The sequence below is a fragment of the Schistocerca cancellata genome, chromosome 1 (assembly GCF_023864275.1).
Source record: "Schistocerca cancellata isolate TAMUIC-IGC-003103 chromosome 1, iqSchCanc2.1, whole genome shotgun sequence".
Lineage (NCBI taxonomy): Eukaryota > Metazoa > Arthropoda > Insecta > Orthoptera > Acrididae > Schistocerca > Schistocerca cancellata.
The window spans coordinates 378,310,764-378,329,491 of NC_064626.1; the positions used below are offsets into that span (position 1 = coordinate 378,310,764).

General features: G+C 39.0%; 1 protein-coding gene across 1 annotated transcript in view; it reads right to left on the reverse strand.

The window, feature by feature from the left end:
- Window positions 1-6,516, reverse strand: part of LOC126174972 (carbonyl reductase [NADPH] 1-like) — a 57,521-nt gene extending 51,005 nt beyond the window's left edge. Inside the window, exon 1 of the mRNA XM_049921444.1 lies at window positions 6,246-6,516. Within this exon, the coding sequence (XP_049777401.1) occupies window positions 6,246-6,260 (15 nt within the window). The 5' untranslated portion in view covers window positions 6,261-6,516. The remainder of the gene's footprint in view (window positions 1-6,245) is intronic.
- Window positions 6,517-18,728: the final 12,212 nt, after the last annotated feature.

Below are 18,728 nucleotides of genomic sequence, written 5' to 3' on the forward strand. Positions count from 1 at the left end.
ACCAAGCTAAGCTGCTTGAGAGTTAGTGGACAGTTATTAGGGGAAATAAACTGGACTGTAAACATACAGTAACTAAGGTCAGTTTCTGGGGTAGTACATAATAAAAAAAGGGAATAACGCTCACTCAAGTTTAGAAGTAATTTTTGAAACATTGTTTATATTAAGTAGCTACCCTGTAGGCAATATTTTTACTTATACTGTACTACAGTAAAAAAAAAAAAAAAAAATTGTTCCCAGTCAGTTTCTTGATCTTCATAAGTTAAAGAAGAATCATGAAATTCTTACTGTCACATATTCTCCTGAATCTGATTCCTCACTGACTATTGGGTTCCTTTCTGTTTTGTTTTTGCTTGGATTGTTCAGTATGTGTTTTTCCAGGCTTAGATCGTTTTCATACTCCATTTATCAACTTTGTTACATGAGAGGTATGTTGTTGTTAGTTTTTCAGCTCTCTCTGATGTGAGAGTGTGTGGATCCCTCTAAGAGTGCTGAAGGAATGCTCTGTAGCATCAGATGCAACAGGTGCACCCAAAATCTTTACAACAACTTCTGCCAGTTCACAAGTCCCTTCTAAACTTCTCCACCACAATAGAGGACTTAGACAATGTTTTTTATCTTCCTAAGGGTGAGGACCCACTCCTTCCCACACAAACTGTGTGGACAAAAGTCCTTGTTTGTCCCTATCACCAGCCAAGCACTATCTAACCCAAATAACATTTAGTCCGCTGTTCTTTGCTGTGCCATGAAGCTTATTGCATTAAGCATCTCTACGGGCTTCAGGTTACTACCTTGTACTGCTGGATCAAGATGATTAACTGCAAGATGGGTAGAACACACACCAAATTTCTTTCGCCCTTAGAAGTAGTTGCTCATTCAAAATTTCATCTACTATTTGCAATAACAGTAATAGCATTAATATTTACTTAGAATAGCTGGTACTAGAGTAAAAAAAAAGTTTATCCATAATGATTTTAATTAGGGATGCCAAATGTGTCACGTGCTGATCCCGATTCCAAGAAGAGCCGATTCTCTAGGAATTGCCTATCAAAGGAATCAAACGATTCTAGTGTCTTGGGCATCAATTCCTTGTAAATATTTTTTTTTTAGTTTTATTTTGTCTTCACAGCAGTGCAGTCAAATGGGAAAAGATAAAGAACAGAAAACTATAGTCAGTCACAGATGTCACTCCATATGACAATGGAGCATTTTTGTTTTTCTTCAATAATCACGACATAAATGTTAAAGTGTGTTATATTAAGCAGCTGTCAGCAACATGTGCCATCCCATCCCTTACTATTTTAATTGGCAAATTATACATTCTAGTATTAAAAACTTTGAACAGCACTTTTTTACAACTGCCCAGGCTTTGGGCATTTAAAACTGCTTTGGATGAACTCCATGGCAAATGCCGAAGTATAAATGTCCTGCTCACTGGGCATTTGTCTGGCCCACATCCCTATGAGTGCCCATAGCTATGAAATACCATGGTACCAATAGTCTCTGCTATCTACCATTCAGATAGATAAAAACCATAACAAGTTTGTTTGTGTGGTCATTTTCTGCCTCAAGTACTGTATATAAATGTCTGTTTTATAACTTCAAAATGCCTTTTACTTGCTGGAATACTGCAACATGAAAAAGGCATTTTGAAGTTGTAAAATTAACAAAAACCATGAGTTCATGTTCCTATTATTCCATAATATTTTAACTTTTGCTTGAGGACATCACTGTTCACACAATAGCCATAACAGTAATTTCTGATTTACTGACTGTAATATTTTGAGGAACAAACAACTTGCTATGATTAAGACAATTATATAAGCAAGTTATTTGTTCCTAAAAATATTACATTCCATAATATTTGCCACTCAGCATGTTTTCTTGTACATAAAGCACAGGAGGGCACATGAAAAACTTGCCCCAAATACTACACTGCCCATTGTCACCTGCCAACTGTCACTTATCGTTTCAAAGTAGTTGTGGCCTTCACATTAGCTTATTTGTTGTCTTTATTATCTAATTATTACATGTTTATCTATTTGCTGCTGTATCTGGTAGTGGTGGGCAACAATTCATGCATAACTGGAGAGCAGGCTGCACTCAGGGCCCCCCCCCTTTTTTTTTTTTGCGTGCCATTCCTTATGCTATAGATGATAATTTTTTTTTTTTTCAAAAAAATTGGCTGTAATGATGAGAAAAAGTGGTAATACTTTACTAATGTTTAGTCTACTTTTTAGTGAAGAGTGCTGACAATAGTGGGTTCAAGTATTTCTAAGGTATCACTGTGAAAAAATTCATTAGATAAGTAATTCTATGCACTTCTAGGTTAATACCGACTTATTACTGAATTCAGTACAATTAAATTTCATTTTTGAAAGACGTAATGACACTGATCGCTTCTTTTGCAGAGGTAAGACCAACCTAATTTTATAATTTTGGATGACATTTATAAGAAACAGTAGGCTATTCACCAGGGAAGTGTTCAAATCTAAATAACTTTTACTGACTCAATTTCTTTATAAGTTTCTGCAATACTGGGGCTCTCTATGATCGGTTCACTATCTACCATTAAATAAATTTATTTCCGATTGGTTTTCCCTATTCATTGTAACTATATTCCAAACAGTTATCAAAGGAGCTTATTTTTTTCCTAGAACATATGTACATTTTGAGGCTCTGATGATTTAGCTTGCAATTTTACTGTACAATTTGTAATGTGATTTAACCCTCTCAACATCTGTGTCCATTGATGCCAAGGAAAGCCTTCTAGCAGCTTTGCATGATGCTGATTCCATTTGTAACTCATGTTCGAGGTGCATTTAATCTGTTTCCACTAGTTAAGTTCTTAGAAAAGCAGTTTTCAGTTTGACCTGACTGTTAACCAACACAGTTTTTGTTAACACCAGCATGCACGGAGTACATTTTTCCAGTCTGTATTATGCAAATTCTTCTTGAATTCCTGAATTCATTTTCATTTATTACCCTTACAGTTTCCAAATATTTTTTTTTATGCACCCTGATACTTACCATCAGCATTTAATCATTGTGGTCTGTGAGGTCATTTAACTGTGGGAATCACGCTATGACTTTCCAGCCTGAACGAATCTAGGCCCATAAAAAAATGTTAATAGCATTATTGCTGGTGGCCACAACTCTTGTTGCAAATTGTACTAGGAATTGTAGATTGTTACCATCGCCACTTAATATTACCTCATTCTGCTTGAAAGTTAAGTAGTTTACTAATCCTCTAGCCGTTTCATGATGAGCATGATAAGTTGAAGATAAGGAACTCAGATTGTAAAGACTCAGCTACTTAACATAATGCAGCAGTTACAGATATCAAAACTAAGCTATTAAGTGGGCAACACACAAGTCGTGGAACTAGAAAGACTGGGATACAGACTTCCTCATACCGGTCAGCATGTGAGTATACAGTGAACTTGAACTAAGTAACACAAACAAATGCAAGATGAATATGTGGGTGCAACCCTTAGTAAGGATACAAAGTGGAAGCATCGTGTAGGCTCTGTCGTGGGTAAAGCAGACAGCAGGCTATGGTTTATAGGTAGAATACTAGGGAAATGCAATTGGTTTATGAAGGAGATTTCTAAGCAGTCATTTGTGAAACCCTCCTAGAATATTGCTCAAGTGTGTGGGACCCATACCAAAAAGGAATGTCAGGGGAAATCAAACGTGAACAGAGAAGGGCAGGACGAATGGTCACAGATTTGTCTGACCCATGGGAGTGTCACAAAGATGGCAAAGCAACTGAACAGGCAGCCTCCAAGATAGTTTCTCCATCTGCATGAAATAGGAAAAAGGCCTAATAACTGGTACAATGGAATGTACCCTCTGCCATGCACTTCACAGTGGTTTGCATAGTATGGACGTAGATTAACGTGAAGGTAAATCAGCTAAGTACAACAGATAATGAATTTAACAAAATTACTTGGATGAAAAAGAACTCATTTACTGCAACAAATAACAGTAAATTTAGGCATCCTAAGAATTATCTGGTTCATGTTTTTAGTCTGGGTTTATAATAGAATATTTACAAGCAGTATTTATAAAATCATATCTTCAGAATCTTAAGCAAGTTGTTTGTGTAGGGAGAGAAATGTCAAGTATAGAACAAATCAAGGTAGGTGTTCCGCAGGGATCTGTGCTGGGCCCCTTTCTGTTCCTGATAATGATAAATGATCTGCCGTCATTTATCAAGTCCACCACTGTGTTGTATGCAGATGATACAACATTTCTTCATGCTAGTGATGATTTCAATAGCCTTAAAACATGTGCAGCAAAGACAACTGACCAAGCATCCTATTGGTTCAAGGCAAATGGATTACTGCTGAATGAAAACAAAACACAGCAGATGGTCTGTAGTCTTAGAGACAAGCTTTTGTCAGATGATCCAAGTTCTGTCAAATTTTGGGGGGTATACACTGATGACAAATTATCTTGGGGCCAACATGTACAATATATTAGTGGTAAATTGTCACGAGTTATTTACCTGTTAAGGCGACTTATGGATTGTGTTCCTAAAAAATATGTCAGAACATCCTATTTTTCATTCTTTCAAAGTATAACAACATATGGAATTATTTTGTGTGGGAACTCTAGCTGTGTACATGACATATTAATAATGCAAAAAAAAAAACTATTAGGATAATTACTGGTTCTGCATATAAGGCACACTGTAAATCATTGTTCTGTGAACAGAAAATCATGACTGTTATAAACTTGTACATATACTATGTTCTAATTTATATGAAGAAGAAATTACCAGAAACAAAAACCAGAGACAATGTACATAGCCACAATACAAGAAGGAATAAGTGTCTCTATATTCCTTACCACAGATTGTCAAAGTCACTCAACAGCTATGTAATCATGGGGTACAAATTATTTAATAATCTTCCTCAATCTGTTCAAGAATTAATGAACAATTATTCAAACAAACAATTCATGACTGGCTAGTCCTCCACCCATTCTACAAGAGAATTTATCAACTGTAATATAATACTATAATGTTAACAACAAACCTGTTGTTTCTTTCAAACTATTTGTATTTTAGTATGTATATGATGTTGTCTATTGCTGTAATGGCCAAATGACAATAAAATTATTATTATTATTATTATTATTATTATTATTATTATTATTATTATTATTAATGTCTCTGTTTACTGCTGTGAGGACTGGTTTTGTGGACACCTGCAGCCGGAAATTTAATCACTGACTACTTCATAAAAACTGGGATCAACTTGCCCAGGCACCCCAAGATATAGTTTTTATCAATCACATTAGGCCCTACAAGCATTTCAGAAAGCTTAAGCATTTTGCTATGCAGTTCTGAACAATCATTGTGGTCTTAAAATTTTTAAATTTTGCTGGAGAGGAAAAATTGTATCAGAACAGAAGAAAAGTGCCAAGATCTATATAAGAAGGAACCAGGGTGAAATCACTTTCCATATATCCTGATTATCTGACCCCTTCCAGTAAACACCAATGTAAGCACTTCAATAACAATATGATAAATTTTCTTCCTTATTCTCCTCATCCAAATTGCTCCTGTCATTTACTTGTAACTTAATAAGTGGCACACTGAGTCGACAGGGTAAATGGTATAACAGATTTACATCCTAGCACTGTTATCACAGCAAAATTTGACAAAACACACTGAAGATCACAATCAAAAACAGAATCTGGTTCATACCCAGTAACGTGATCTTGTATACTACAACATCAGTGTTAGTACACAACAAAAGTGATGTTAAGTGTTAAAATGGAATATATTAACGTTGTCGAGCCCTGTTGGTGGAGTGGCCCAACACAGAGTTGATCAATGAAACCAACCTGCAAAATAGGTTTCATATTTTTTGTATTATTCACTTGGACGCTGAACAACTTACATGCGTTGTTTATTCATTTAATATTTATTAACGAGATCAATCCATGGAGGGGGCAATTGTGGCCTGTAAACAGCAAATTATCCGATAACATGCCAACTTGAATGTCAACGCGTTACTAATCCCTTAAGAAAAAGTTTTATCGTGAAACAGCATTCTGCAGAAAATTCTACTGGACGATACTTCGCACACAAACATTAATAAAGATATCATAAACAAAGTATTGTCGTAAAAGAATCGGAACTCTGACATAAATTCAAAACTTTGCACAATTGACCACACCTCCTTCAAATAAAATTGACGGGAGGAAAATTTTTAGTGACGAACTGCACTCACCACCGCGAGTTTCATTGTAAAATATTGTTTCCCGCGTACACCTGCGTGACGACTGATTCATACGGGGATTAACTAGCACAGACTCCAATGTACATTACGTAAACAAGATACTGGAACACAGGTGTTAGCTTAACGGAATGTTATCTAGCAAAATACGCATGTCCATAACTTCAGCTGACGTTGAGTGGAAATTTTATGCCTCTGGGGCTACGAAATACCATCAAAAGCTTTAACACTGCTTCTTTAATGACCATTTAAAGTCTTAATGTGAGGACGTTCTGTTACTGTCACACTTAAACGGGGTCTCGACGCCACCACGCCCTCTTTTTAGTAATAGGCTGAACTTCCTTTTACAAATTACACATCGACTATGTCGACAATCGCAAAGATATAATATTGGAGAGATCAGAGAACTACGAATACGGGAATATCACTATATTAATAAAGCGAAATGGATGAAGAGACAGTTTCTCAACGCAGCAATTGCTCACACAGATAAAATTTCGTGGCAGTATGCTCGACAGTTAAAAAAAGAATACTCAACTGATTTTGATGTACCACAATCTAACGTAAGACTATGGTTGTACTCTTTACATAGCTGTTATGCTTTGTATTCCCCGTTGTTGTTATTGAGAGTAGGCATACTCTAGTTACAAAACGGAACATTTTTGCTCATTATAAGTTACTGGTTTTTAATAAATACTTCTAATTCGATGTTTACGTCAGATATTCGATGACAAAAACTCTGCAGTCCTGAGACGCCTTTGCAAATTACACTAATATAAAAATCTTAAGGACGTGCAAATGTTAACAACAAAATGTATTTACAACTCATATATAAATTATAACAGAAAAAACATTGTAGCGTAGAATCATAAACAATGGCTCTATCACAGTGTTTCGTGATAAATTACGGGAAGAACACTGAGAAGGTATTTATAAAGCAAACAGTGTTGATAGAAATTTTAATTTTTTCTTAACCCTCCATCAAGCGCACTTCTGTTCGAGCGCAATGAGCCTCACAGGCACAGATTTTAAAATCACCTGTTTCATGTTTTCAACTTTACCAGAAGAAACACATTGGCACACAGAGAAGCAAAATTGGTAGATCATATTTGCATGGGATAAGCATATTGCTTTGAGGTAGTTTTTACATTTGTCGTTTGATATCCTTCTGAGACCCATTTCTGTAGTGCAGGTGATGCATCTACGTCTTTTGGGATGAGGGACAGGTGGTGGTTTCTTCCTGTCTTCTGTGGAGATAAATCTTTTGATTCATCTTAGCAAGCTGGAGGAGATTCCAATCTTCTCTATGCTTCTTCTGCATAGCTCTCCAAGAACAAGCTGATGTGCCAGTGATTTTAGGTACACTCTTCTATGCAGTTCCTCCAATTGCTTTCCAAGGTAAATAACATGGAGTTGATACTACCCACATTTAACATTGTGATAAAAATGACCATTGGTCAACACTTTGTGTTTGACTCACACTATAAGTAGTAACCATTTGATCCTCAGTATTAGCACCACATTTCGTTGAACTGTAGAATGTGACTATCTCTGTTTTACTTTTATCTCCAGATGTGGGATTAATGGCCTCCTCATTATGGAGTGAAGATACATGAAACATTTCTGTTCTTGCATGGTATGTTGGAAACCAAAAACTTATCAACATTAAAGCCAAACATACTGCTGTGCTGTTTCTTCCCTTTTATATGAACAAAAACTACCATCTTCCTGTTGCAAAGCCCCTTCATGTTCTTCCACCTCATCTTGTAAAATGGAAATGCCATGCGGCTAGGGCCTCCCATTGGGTAGTCCATTTGCCTGGTGTAAGTCTTTCGAGTGGACGCCACTTCAGCGACTTGCGTGTCGATGGGGATGAAATGATGATGATAAGGACAACACAACACCCAGTCCCTGAGAGGAGGAAATCTCTGATCGAGCTGGGAATCGAATCCGGGCCATTAGGCGTGACATTCGGTCGCGCTGACCACTCAGCTACCAGCGGCAGACACCTCATCTTGTGAATCAATGTCACTCTCATCACCAAGATCCTCAGAGAGTATAGGCTCTTCCTCATCTCTGCACAACAGCAAAGCCTATATTTCTTTGAGGTGACTTGTATTAGACAAATCGTAATGATTCTGAGCAATATATGTAGAGAATCTGGACCGCAAGAGAAAGAACAACAGGATAATTACATATTCAGATGTATGTGCCTGAAAGGCCAAGATCAGTACACTTCGTATTTTCACAAAATATTGAGAAAATTCAAATCAAGTGAGCAAATTAACACCTCTGATGAAAACTACAAACACACAACTCTGTAAGTGATATGCAATGGGGTGCAATGAGCTTGGGAGGCCACTAATGTGATGTCTGCTCTCCATGGAGGTCATGCAAAAACTAATGAGGGGGCTGTAAACAGAAACTGAAGATAGGGAGGTACTAATGGTGGGAATCTCCCACACAGCCTAAGTTGGGAGAGGGGAACAAAAGCATGTCAGCTGTGCCCATCAGGCTGATTGTGCCTACCAGAGGGTCAAACATGGCCCTACTGCACTTTGAGTCATGTTGTCCCCTGAAACAAATAAGAGAAAAATTGAACATATGTAAGGGTAAGTTGTGGATAACTCCTGAGATATAAGCATCCCGTGCTAGCAAAAGAGCTCTACATATTTCAGAGGACAAGAAGTAGTCAAAGATTTGAAGCTCCATTACCACCAGTATTGTTGAATCCTCAACTCTTTTATTAGGAAAAAAAAATCAATAGTTACGTACTATGCTCAAAAAATAAAACACTCAAGAATAAGGCAAAAACTATTTGGAATATTATCAAACAAGAAACTGATAAAAATTGTAACCCTTATGAAAACGAGCTCCCAGATGATGGTTCCAGCAGAAATGGTGACATGATTAAATCACTGGCTATCAAATTCAATGACTACTTCCTTACTGTAGTACTCAACTTACACCCAGTAATAAACACCAAATACATATGAATTTAACTGACTTTTGCAGACATTACATTCACCACCAACAGATATTAGTTTCGAAAATATCTAGAGCAGAATTTATCAGGTCACTAAACGTAATACGAGGGTCATTTGAAAAGTTCTTGGAATCACCATATGACGTCAGTGCTAGCACAATAAGTTGTTCATGTGATATTCATTCGTCTTTTGCCTTTAAGAAGTGCTCTTGGAATAGAGCTGTGGTGTTGATGTGGCTCTGTTGTTGTTCCCACATAGTGATTTGCGAAGATTGAAAAAATTGAGATTTGAGCAGTGATTAAGTACTTTGAAAACAAGGGTATAAAAGCCAAGGACATTAATGCTGATTTCCAGAAGACACTTGGGGACACTGGTCGTTCATATTCAACTGGTGACAAGTGGACAGATGAATTTAAATTTGGTCAGGAGAGCTTAGATGATGATCCGTACAATGGTCGGCCAAGATGTGTCACTACTCCAGAAATAATTGCAAAAATGCACAAAATGCTCATGGGGGATTGCCGACTGAAAGTGCATGAAATTGCTTGCGCTTGGCAGATGTCATCTGAAAGGGTATATCAGATTTAAACTGAAGAATTAGAAATGAAAAAATTGGCCGCAAGATGGGTGCCGCGACTCTTGACGCTGGATCAAAAACACATGAGAATGGACATACCGGAACAATGTTTGGTCGTTTTTAGGAGGAATGAACAAAATTCTTGTGCCAGTTTGTGACCACAGATGAAACTTAGGTGCACTACTATATCCCAGAGACAAAACAACAGTCAAGGCAGTGGAAACATGCTGAGTCTCCACCATCAAAGAAAGCAAAGACAATTCCTTCGGCGGGAAAGGTCATGGACAAACCACAACAAAAGACCACGAAAAACGGTCAGGTTTAGCAAGGAAGAAAGTCATCTTCACTCAAGACAATCCATACCCGCACACACGTGCTGTTGCCATGGAAAAATTACACGAATTAAGGTATGAATTGTTGCCATACCCGTGTTATTCACCAGATATGGCTCTGTCAGACTTCCATCTTTTCCCAAAACTGAAAATTTTTGTTGGTGGATGAAGATTCACTTCAACTGAAGAATTGATAGCCAGAGTTGACAACTATTTTGCAAGCCTGGAGGAAACTCATTTTCGACATGGGATCAAGGCACTGGAACATTGTTGGAACAAGTGTATTAAACTACAAGGAGACTACATTAAAAAATAAAAGTAGTTTCAATGATGTAAATACTTTTTTTCTATTCCATTCTGAGAACTTTTCAAACGCTATCTATGTTTGTGATTCTAGCAGTATATTAAACTCTTGTGCTGATTTGATGGAATTACCCTTAAGCTATCATTGTAATCAATCAGTGGCAAGGGGTGTAAACATCCTGACAGACAAATATGCTATAGAAACACAAACCTATAAAACTGGAGATAAGCAGATTACAAACCTGTATCACTTCTCCCAGTCTTCTCGTAACTGTTCGGTAAAGTTGCCTGTAATTGAATACTGACTCATTTAACTGTCTGGACCTTGTTAAATGCCTCTCAGTTTAGTATTCATAAAGGATTCTCCACAGATAAAGCAATACAAGACATCACAAATGTAATTATGCCACAGCTAAACAAGAAAAATTATCCACATCTACATCTACATGATTACTCTGCAATTCACATTTAAGTGCTTGGCAGAGGGTTCATCGAACCACAATCATACTATCTCCCTACCATTCCACTCCAGAACAGCGTGCGGGAAAAACAAACACCTAAACATTTCTGTCCGAGCTCTGATTTCTCTTATTTTATTTTGATGATCATTCCTACCTATGTAGGTTGGGCTCAACAAAATATTTTCGCATTCGGAAGAGAAAGTTGGTGACTGAAATTTTGTAAATAGATCTTGCCGCGACGAAAAACGTCTTCGCTTTAACGACTTCCATCCCAACTCGTGTATCATATCTGCTACACTCTCTCCCCTATTACGTGATAATACAAAACGAGCTGCCCTTTTTTGCACCATTTCGATGTCCTCCGTCAATCCCACCTGGTAAGGATCCCACACCGTGCAACAATATTCTAACAGAGGACGAACGAGTGTAGTGTAAGCTGTCTCTTTAGTGGACTTGTTGCATCTTCTAAGTGTCCTGCGAATGAAACGCAACCTTTGGCTTGCCTTCCCCACAATATTATCTATGTGGTCTTTCCAACTGAAGTTGTTCGTAATTTTAACACCCAGTACTTAGTTGAATTGACAGCCTTGAGAATTGTACTATTTATCGAGTAATCGAATTCCAACGGATTTCTTTTGGAACTCATGTGGATCACCTCACACTTTTCGCTATTTAGCGTCAACTGCCACCTGCCACACCATACAGCAGTCTTTTCTAAATCACTTTGCAACTGATACTGGTCTTCGGATGACCTTACTATATGGTAAATTGCAGCATCATCTGCGAACAACCTAAGAGAATTGCTCAGATTGTCACCCAGGTCATTTATATCGATCAGGAACAGCAGAGGTCCCAGGACACTTCCCTGGGAAACACCTGATATCACTTCAGTTTTACTCGATGATTTGCCATCTATTACTACGAACTGCGACCTTCCTGACAGGAAATCACGAATCCAGTCGCACAACTGAGACGATACCCCATAGGCCCGCAGCTTGATTAGAAGTCGCTTGTGAGGAATGGTGTCAAAAGCTTTCCGGAAATCTAGAAAGACGGGATCAACTTGAGATCCCCTGTCGATAGTGGCCATTACTTTGTACGAATAAAGAGCTAGCTGCATTGCACAGGAACAATGTTTTCTGAAACCATGCTCATTACGTATCAATAGACCATTCCATTTGAGGTGATTCATAATGTTTGAATACATTATATGCTCCAAAACCCTACTGCAAACTGATGTCAATGATATAGGTCTGTAGTTCGATGGATTACTCCTACTACCCTTCTTAAACACTGGTGCGACCTGCGCAATTTTCCAATCTGTAGGTACAGATCTATCGGTGAGCAAGCGGTTGTATATGATTGCTTAGTAGGGAGCTATTGTATCAGCGTAATCTGAAAGGAACCTAATCGGTATACAATCTGGACCTGAAGACTTGCCCGTATCAAGCGATTTGAGTCGCTTCGCAACCCCTAAGGTATCTACTTCTAAGAAACTCATGCTAGCAGCTGTTCGTGTTTCAAATTCTGGAATATTCCATTCGTCTTCCCTGGTGAAGGAATTTCGGAAAACTGTGTTCAATAACTCCGCTTTAGCGGCACAGTCATCAGTAACAGTACCATCGTCACTGCGCAGCGAAGGTATTGACTGCATCTTGCCGCTTGTGTACTTTACATACGACCAGAATTTCTTTGGATTTTCTACCAAATTTCAAGACAATGTTTCGTTGTGGAACCTATTAAAGGCATCTCACATTGAAGTCCGTGCCAAATTTCGCGCGTCTGTAAATGTTAGCCAATCTTCAGGATTTCGCGTCCTTCTGAACTTCGCATGCTTTTTCCGTTGTCTCTGCAAGAGCGTTCGGACCTATTTTGTGTACCATGGGGGATCAGTTCCATCTCTTACCAATTTATGAGGTATGAATCTCTCAATTGCTGTTGCTTCTATAGCTTTGAATTTGAGCCACATCTCATCTACATTTGCATAGTCAGTTCAAAAGAAATGGAGATTTTCTCTTAGGAAGGCTTCTAGTGACACTTTATCCACTTTTTTAAATAAAATTATTTTGCGTATGTTTCTGGTGGATTTGGAAGAAACGGTATTGAGCCTAGCTACAATGACCTTGTGATCACTAATCCCTGTATCAGTCATGATGCTCTCTATTAGCTCTGGATTGTTTGTGGCTAAGAGGTCAAGTGTGTTTTTGCAACCATTTACAATTTGCGTGGGTTCGTGGACTAACTGCTCAAAATAATTTTCAGAGAAAGCATTTAGGACAATCTCAGAAGATGTTTTCTGCCTACCATCAGTTTTGAACAAGTATTTTTGCCAACATATCAAGGGAAGGTTGAAGTCCCCATCAACTATAATCGTATGAGTGGGGTATTTATTTGTTACGAGACTGTTGGTATATTCTGTGTCCTTGCCAAAGCCTTTGTTTGTGTGGGGTCAGAAAATTCCTGAAGTGTTATGCCATTGATGGCATCCTCTTTCATTGATGGGATCTCATTAGAGAAGAAAAAGAGGGTTTCATTAATTGCAACTGACTCATTTCACTGTGCAGAACTTGTTAAATATCTCTTAGTTTAGTATACATAAAAGATTCTCCACAGATAAAGCAATACAAAATACAAATGCAGTCCTGGCAGTGCTGAATAAGAAAAATTATCCTGTTGGAATATACTGTGTCTTTGGCAAAGCCTATGATTGTGTTGGGTCACAAAATTGTACTTATCAGACTGAACTGTTGTGACTTTGATGACATCCCTCTTACATTGATGGTATGCCAGAAGAGAAAAAGAGGGTTTTGTAATGGAATATGACTCATGCATAAAACTAAACTCAGACACGGGAAATATAATATGTGGAGTACCATGAGGTTTTGTACTGGTGCAGTTAAAAGTGTAGTTCAAAAACTGTAATGTTTGCTGATAATTCAAGTGTAGGAATCAAAGGTTTAAAACTCAATCTTAGCACATACTCTTCAGATGATAAATGAATATGCCTACAAGCGATTCGCAACTAACAGTTTAAGTCTTATTGTATTTTTTTGCTATTACTTTATTGCTACTATAAATTATGATTTGGCAAATAGTCTGCTTGTTATAAAATATGAGAAGTTAAGTTTGAAATAGTAAACACAATTTATACATAGTATGATTTTGAAATAGTAATTCACTATTTGTTACACATTGGTAACATAATAATGAGAACAAATAACGTGATTGAAAGCAACAGTTAGTGTTTTAGGGCACAAAAGGTGTGGTTATCAGTGGAAAGCCATAAGTGTGGTTAAGAATCTTTGATCAAACAATGGAAAATCCAGGATGGAACAATGGCAATTTTATGAAAAGGGCAGATTACTGACCACTGTCTCTGGCTGCCAAGGCCAGACAGCGAGCAACTGCACATGATGGGGAAGCAGTCCGGGTGGTGGGGGTAAGGAGGAGGTTGGTCTGGGAAGGGGAGGCATAGCAGTGTAGGGACAATAAATTACTGCTTGTGGGAGCATACAAGAAGGTGGAGAGGGTAGGCAGCTAGGTGCAGTTGGGAGGTTAGACGTGGGGTGAGGAGGGGATGGGGTGGGGGGAGCGGAACAGGAGAGAAGTAAAAAGACTGTGGGTTTGTTGGTGGAATAGAATGCTGTGTAGTGCTGGAATGAGAACAGGGAAAGAGATAGGTGGGTAAAGGACAACTACTAACGGAGGATGAGATCAGGAGGGTTATGGGAAAGTAGGACACATTGTAGGGAGAGTTTCCACATGCCCAATTCATAAAAGTACAATTGGTAGGAAGTATTCAGAAGTACAGGCTGTGAAGCAGTCATTGAAATGAAGAACATCATGTTGGGCAGCGTGCTCAGCAACTGGGCGGTCCAGCTGTTTCTTGGCCACAGTTTGTCGGTTGTCATTCATGGGGACAAAGCTCAAATGAGGCTCATCATATCTGCTCAAAAGGTGACACACTATTCACATTGTTGTATAACACTTTCTCACCAGTGTTCCTTATGGCATCCCCAGTTGTGTAATGAAGGTTACAATTAAAACTGTTGGCTACATCACTACTATTATTAGATTATCTTCTTTCTCTAGATCATTCCCCAAAAAGCCAAACTTACAGGTGACATAGCTGAGCCGTTCACTTTCCTTAAAAATAGTAGTTACTTGGTAGTAATACAAATAACTAAAACAATGTTTATTCAGTCACTAAAATAACACACTTGACAAAGAAAATTTCTGATTTTTGTTGCATTGGGTCTTTGATGCAAATCAATGGTGACAGATGAAAATTTGTGCCGGACCTGGTTTCGAACCCAAATTCCCCACTTTACATGAATAGTCACCATAACTGCTTCAGCTATCCAAGCACATTTCCCACCCAACCCAAATCTCCATACACTGTGCACTCTGTCCATTATTCCTTTCCCTTGCAGCCCTGATGTATTCCCACAAGAGGTCGAACATTACTGTGCATCTGCACTGAAAGCTCAGTATCCTGTCAGAGGTCCAGTGTGGGCTGCAATTATGGCTGTTGAGAAGAGAGACAGTGCATTGCTAGTGAAACTGCTTTATGTGAATGGTAGCAGTTACAGTGCTGCATTGAGAGAGTATTGCCAACTGAAAGACCTGAGGTTTGGCCTAGTGTCATTAAATCATTTAAAGGATATGATAATTAAACTTGGAAACACAGGTGCGGTTCACATGGCACCTGGAAAATAAAGGCATCCTATCCCAGTGGAAGTTATTGATGAAGTTGCTGTTGCTTTAATTGGCCATGTAGCACACACCCTGAGCAGTGTTGGTGCTTGTACAGTGCCACGAGAATTGTCCTTTCCATAGTCAACAGTATAGGAAGTGTTATTGTCTATTTTACACTAGTACCCATAGAAGATTCAGACAATGCAGCAACTGAAGCCTCATGATTTGCAGCAAATGTTCTGAACTTGCTCTTCAGTTTCTGGCATGGACCAAAGTTGATGACATGTGGCAGGCAATATTCTATGGAGTGACAAGGAACATACACAGAACTGCTGGATTTTGGGTACTGTTAAGCCATGTACTGTGCACGAAGGGTTGTTTCACTCATCGTACGTGACAGTGTGTTGTAGATTCACAAGCACCTTTATTCTTGGTTTGTTTTTATTCAAAGAGACTATACCCAGGGGGCCCATCAGGTGGACCATGATTTCTACTCATTATCAACATCTCCTTACATAGCATGTGATTCCTGCTTTGGAAGAGTGCAACTGTGTGAAAACCACTGTTTTCATGCAAAATGGGATGATGTCTCATGTTTCACACACAGTCAGAGATCTCCTTAATGAAACCTTCCAAAAACGTATTATCTCCAGAAGTTTCCCAGATGCTTGGCCTGCAAGGTCAACTGCTCTGAATCCTCACTTTTGGCTCAGGGGATATCTAAAGGAACATGTTTACCAGGAACACATTTAGTCTCTCCATGCTCTGAAAGCCAGTATACAGGAACACATTGCTCAGTTTTCATCGAAACTGCTGTGAGCAACTATTGATCATGTTGTTTTTGGATGCAGCATCTTTTCAACATCTCTGGTGCTCATATTGAACAAATTGTCTAATCAACAGTTAATAATAACATGAATATTATATCATTCTCACTTGTTTGACCTTTTCTTTCATGTCCCATTCCTGATCCATTACATATGGAAACATACACCTAGTGCCCAAAATTGAAACTAATTTTTTTTCCACAATAAGTCAGTTGATATAACTCAACGAAGGTAGATGAAAATTTATGCTGGATCAGTAACTGAATCAAGAATTTCCACTTTATGCAAGTGGTCACCCTAACCTCTTCAATTACCTGAGCACAATTCCTGTCTGGAAATGTCATGCAATGACGCTACAGTGTGTCGAAGCTATAGGCCCTGGCACCTGCCATTAGGCCTCCCGTCCAACAGCAGGAGTGAGTTTGTACACATTCAGACCACAAGTAGAATGTCTCGCTGTACCTTAAAGCAGTCTGGATGTTAGATGGTGTTGAATGTGGCCTTACCTCTCACACCAACACTACAGAGACCACTAACAGTGGCAAGAGGGAATGATACACATATGCAGTAGAAACACAGCACTCAGTTGTAATCTTTCATGTGCTGCTTGTGTGCCGGATCATGGAGAAGATCACCTGGACTGAGCAGAACAACATGCATTTTGTATACGATAAGGCAAGAGGCAATGGGCATCCAGCATTATATATCTATGGGCAATGATATTGAAATAGGTGTCAGCCACACTACACCATATTTGTGGCCATCCATCAGCATCTGGGTGAAACGGGTGGTTTCATAGGCCATGGCATCATAGAGGTCACGTGCAAAGTGTATGCACACCATGATTCACTGGGGACATACTAGAGATATTTGGTGCACACACATCTGTGAGCATCCGCACTTTGGCACATGCAATGAATAGCTCCCACTCAGTGGTTTGGCAGTTGCTGCACGAGGAGGGAAGGCATCCAACCTGTCTTCATAAGACATGGGCACTGTCGGCTCACGGTTTTGCTGTACGTGTTGAGTTTGGGCAGTAGTTCCTGCAGAGTTGCACCAGGCAATCATATCATGCTGCATATTTGTTGTTCACAGATGAGGCATCCTTCACCTGTGACAGTGTGTTCAATCCCTGCAATTGCCATGTATGGTTGGAGGCAATCCCCTCACCACCCAAAGTGATGTCATCAGGAAATGTTCAACTCAACATATGGGCCAGCATGGTCTACAATTACTTGACTGAACCCTGCATGCTTCCCCCTTGAGTGACAGGTGACATCTGCACAATGTTCATCCAGGAAATGCTGCCGGAATTACTGGAGGAGGTGCCACTTGCAGTCTGTCGACCTACGTAGTTCCAGCACAGTGGGACATCCACACACTTAGTCAAGATCCCAGAACCCAGATCGCTATATTGGCCAAGGTGCCCCTATAATGTCCACATTGGTTACCTTATCTCAACCCACTGGACTTCTTCCTGTCAGGCTATCTGAAGGTGTGTACAAAACTCTGATGAAGTCAGTGGAAGACCCAATGACAAGGCTATATGTAGCATGTGAGATAGTTTGCACCATGCCTGATATCATTGAGTGAGCACAAAAATCAGTGTTATGCAGATGTCAGGCATGCTGTGACACTGGAGGCAATCATTCTGAGCAACTACTCTAATTGTATTCAATTCTTAAGTGATGAAAGCACTGTTGTGGGGAGTACCAGTGATCCAATAAACTAATATAAACAAGTGAAAAAAACCATCTGAATCGAACATTTAGTTTTTAACATTAGTTTTTCCTGATGTTCACCTTGCACAAAGTTTTTAATTTACTGTAGCAACAGAATAAATAGTAAACTTCATTCCTTGGACCCTACTATCTGATGCCTGGCACAGTATCTGCACATATGGTTCCTCCCCCTTTCCTTGAATTCATGGTTCCTATACTTTAAATTCAATAAAGGTGCAGTCAACTCAGAATGTTTGCCATTTATTCATTTCATGCCACCAATTGCTACACACTCCAGCGGAATAAACAGTAGTGGCTGCTGCATAGGCTGACAGGCACCTCCATAATTTCAGCACTATTGTTCTCTGACTTTTACATCCTGTATACTACACCACAAAACATTGGACATCATTTTGAGGACTCTGGGAGACAAGAAACAAGGGATGGAAGCCCACTTGCAACACTATCAACCACCAAGTTAATAGAGCACCACACTCCATCTGCTCCACTACCAATCATGGCAATCAGTCAATCACCGAATACCAAAAACCTCAGGTCTCAAGCTGGCCGT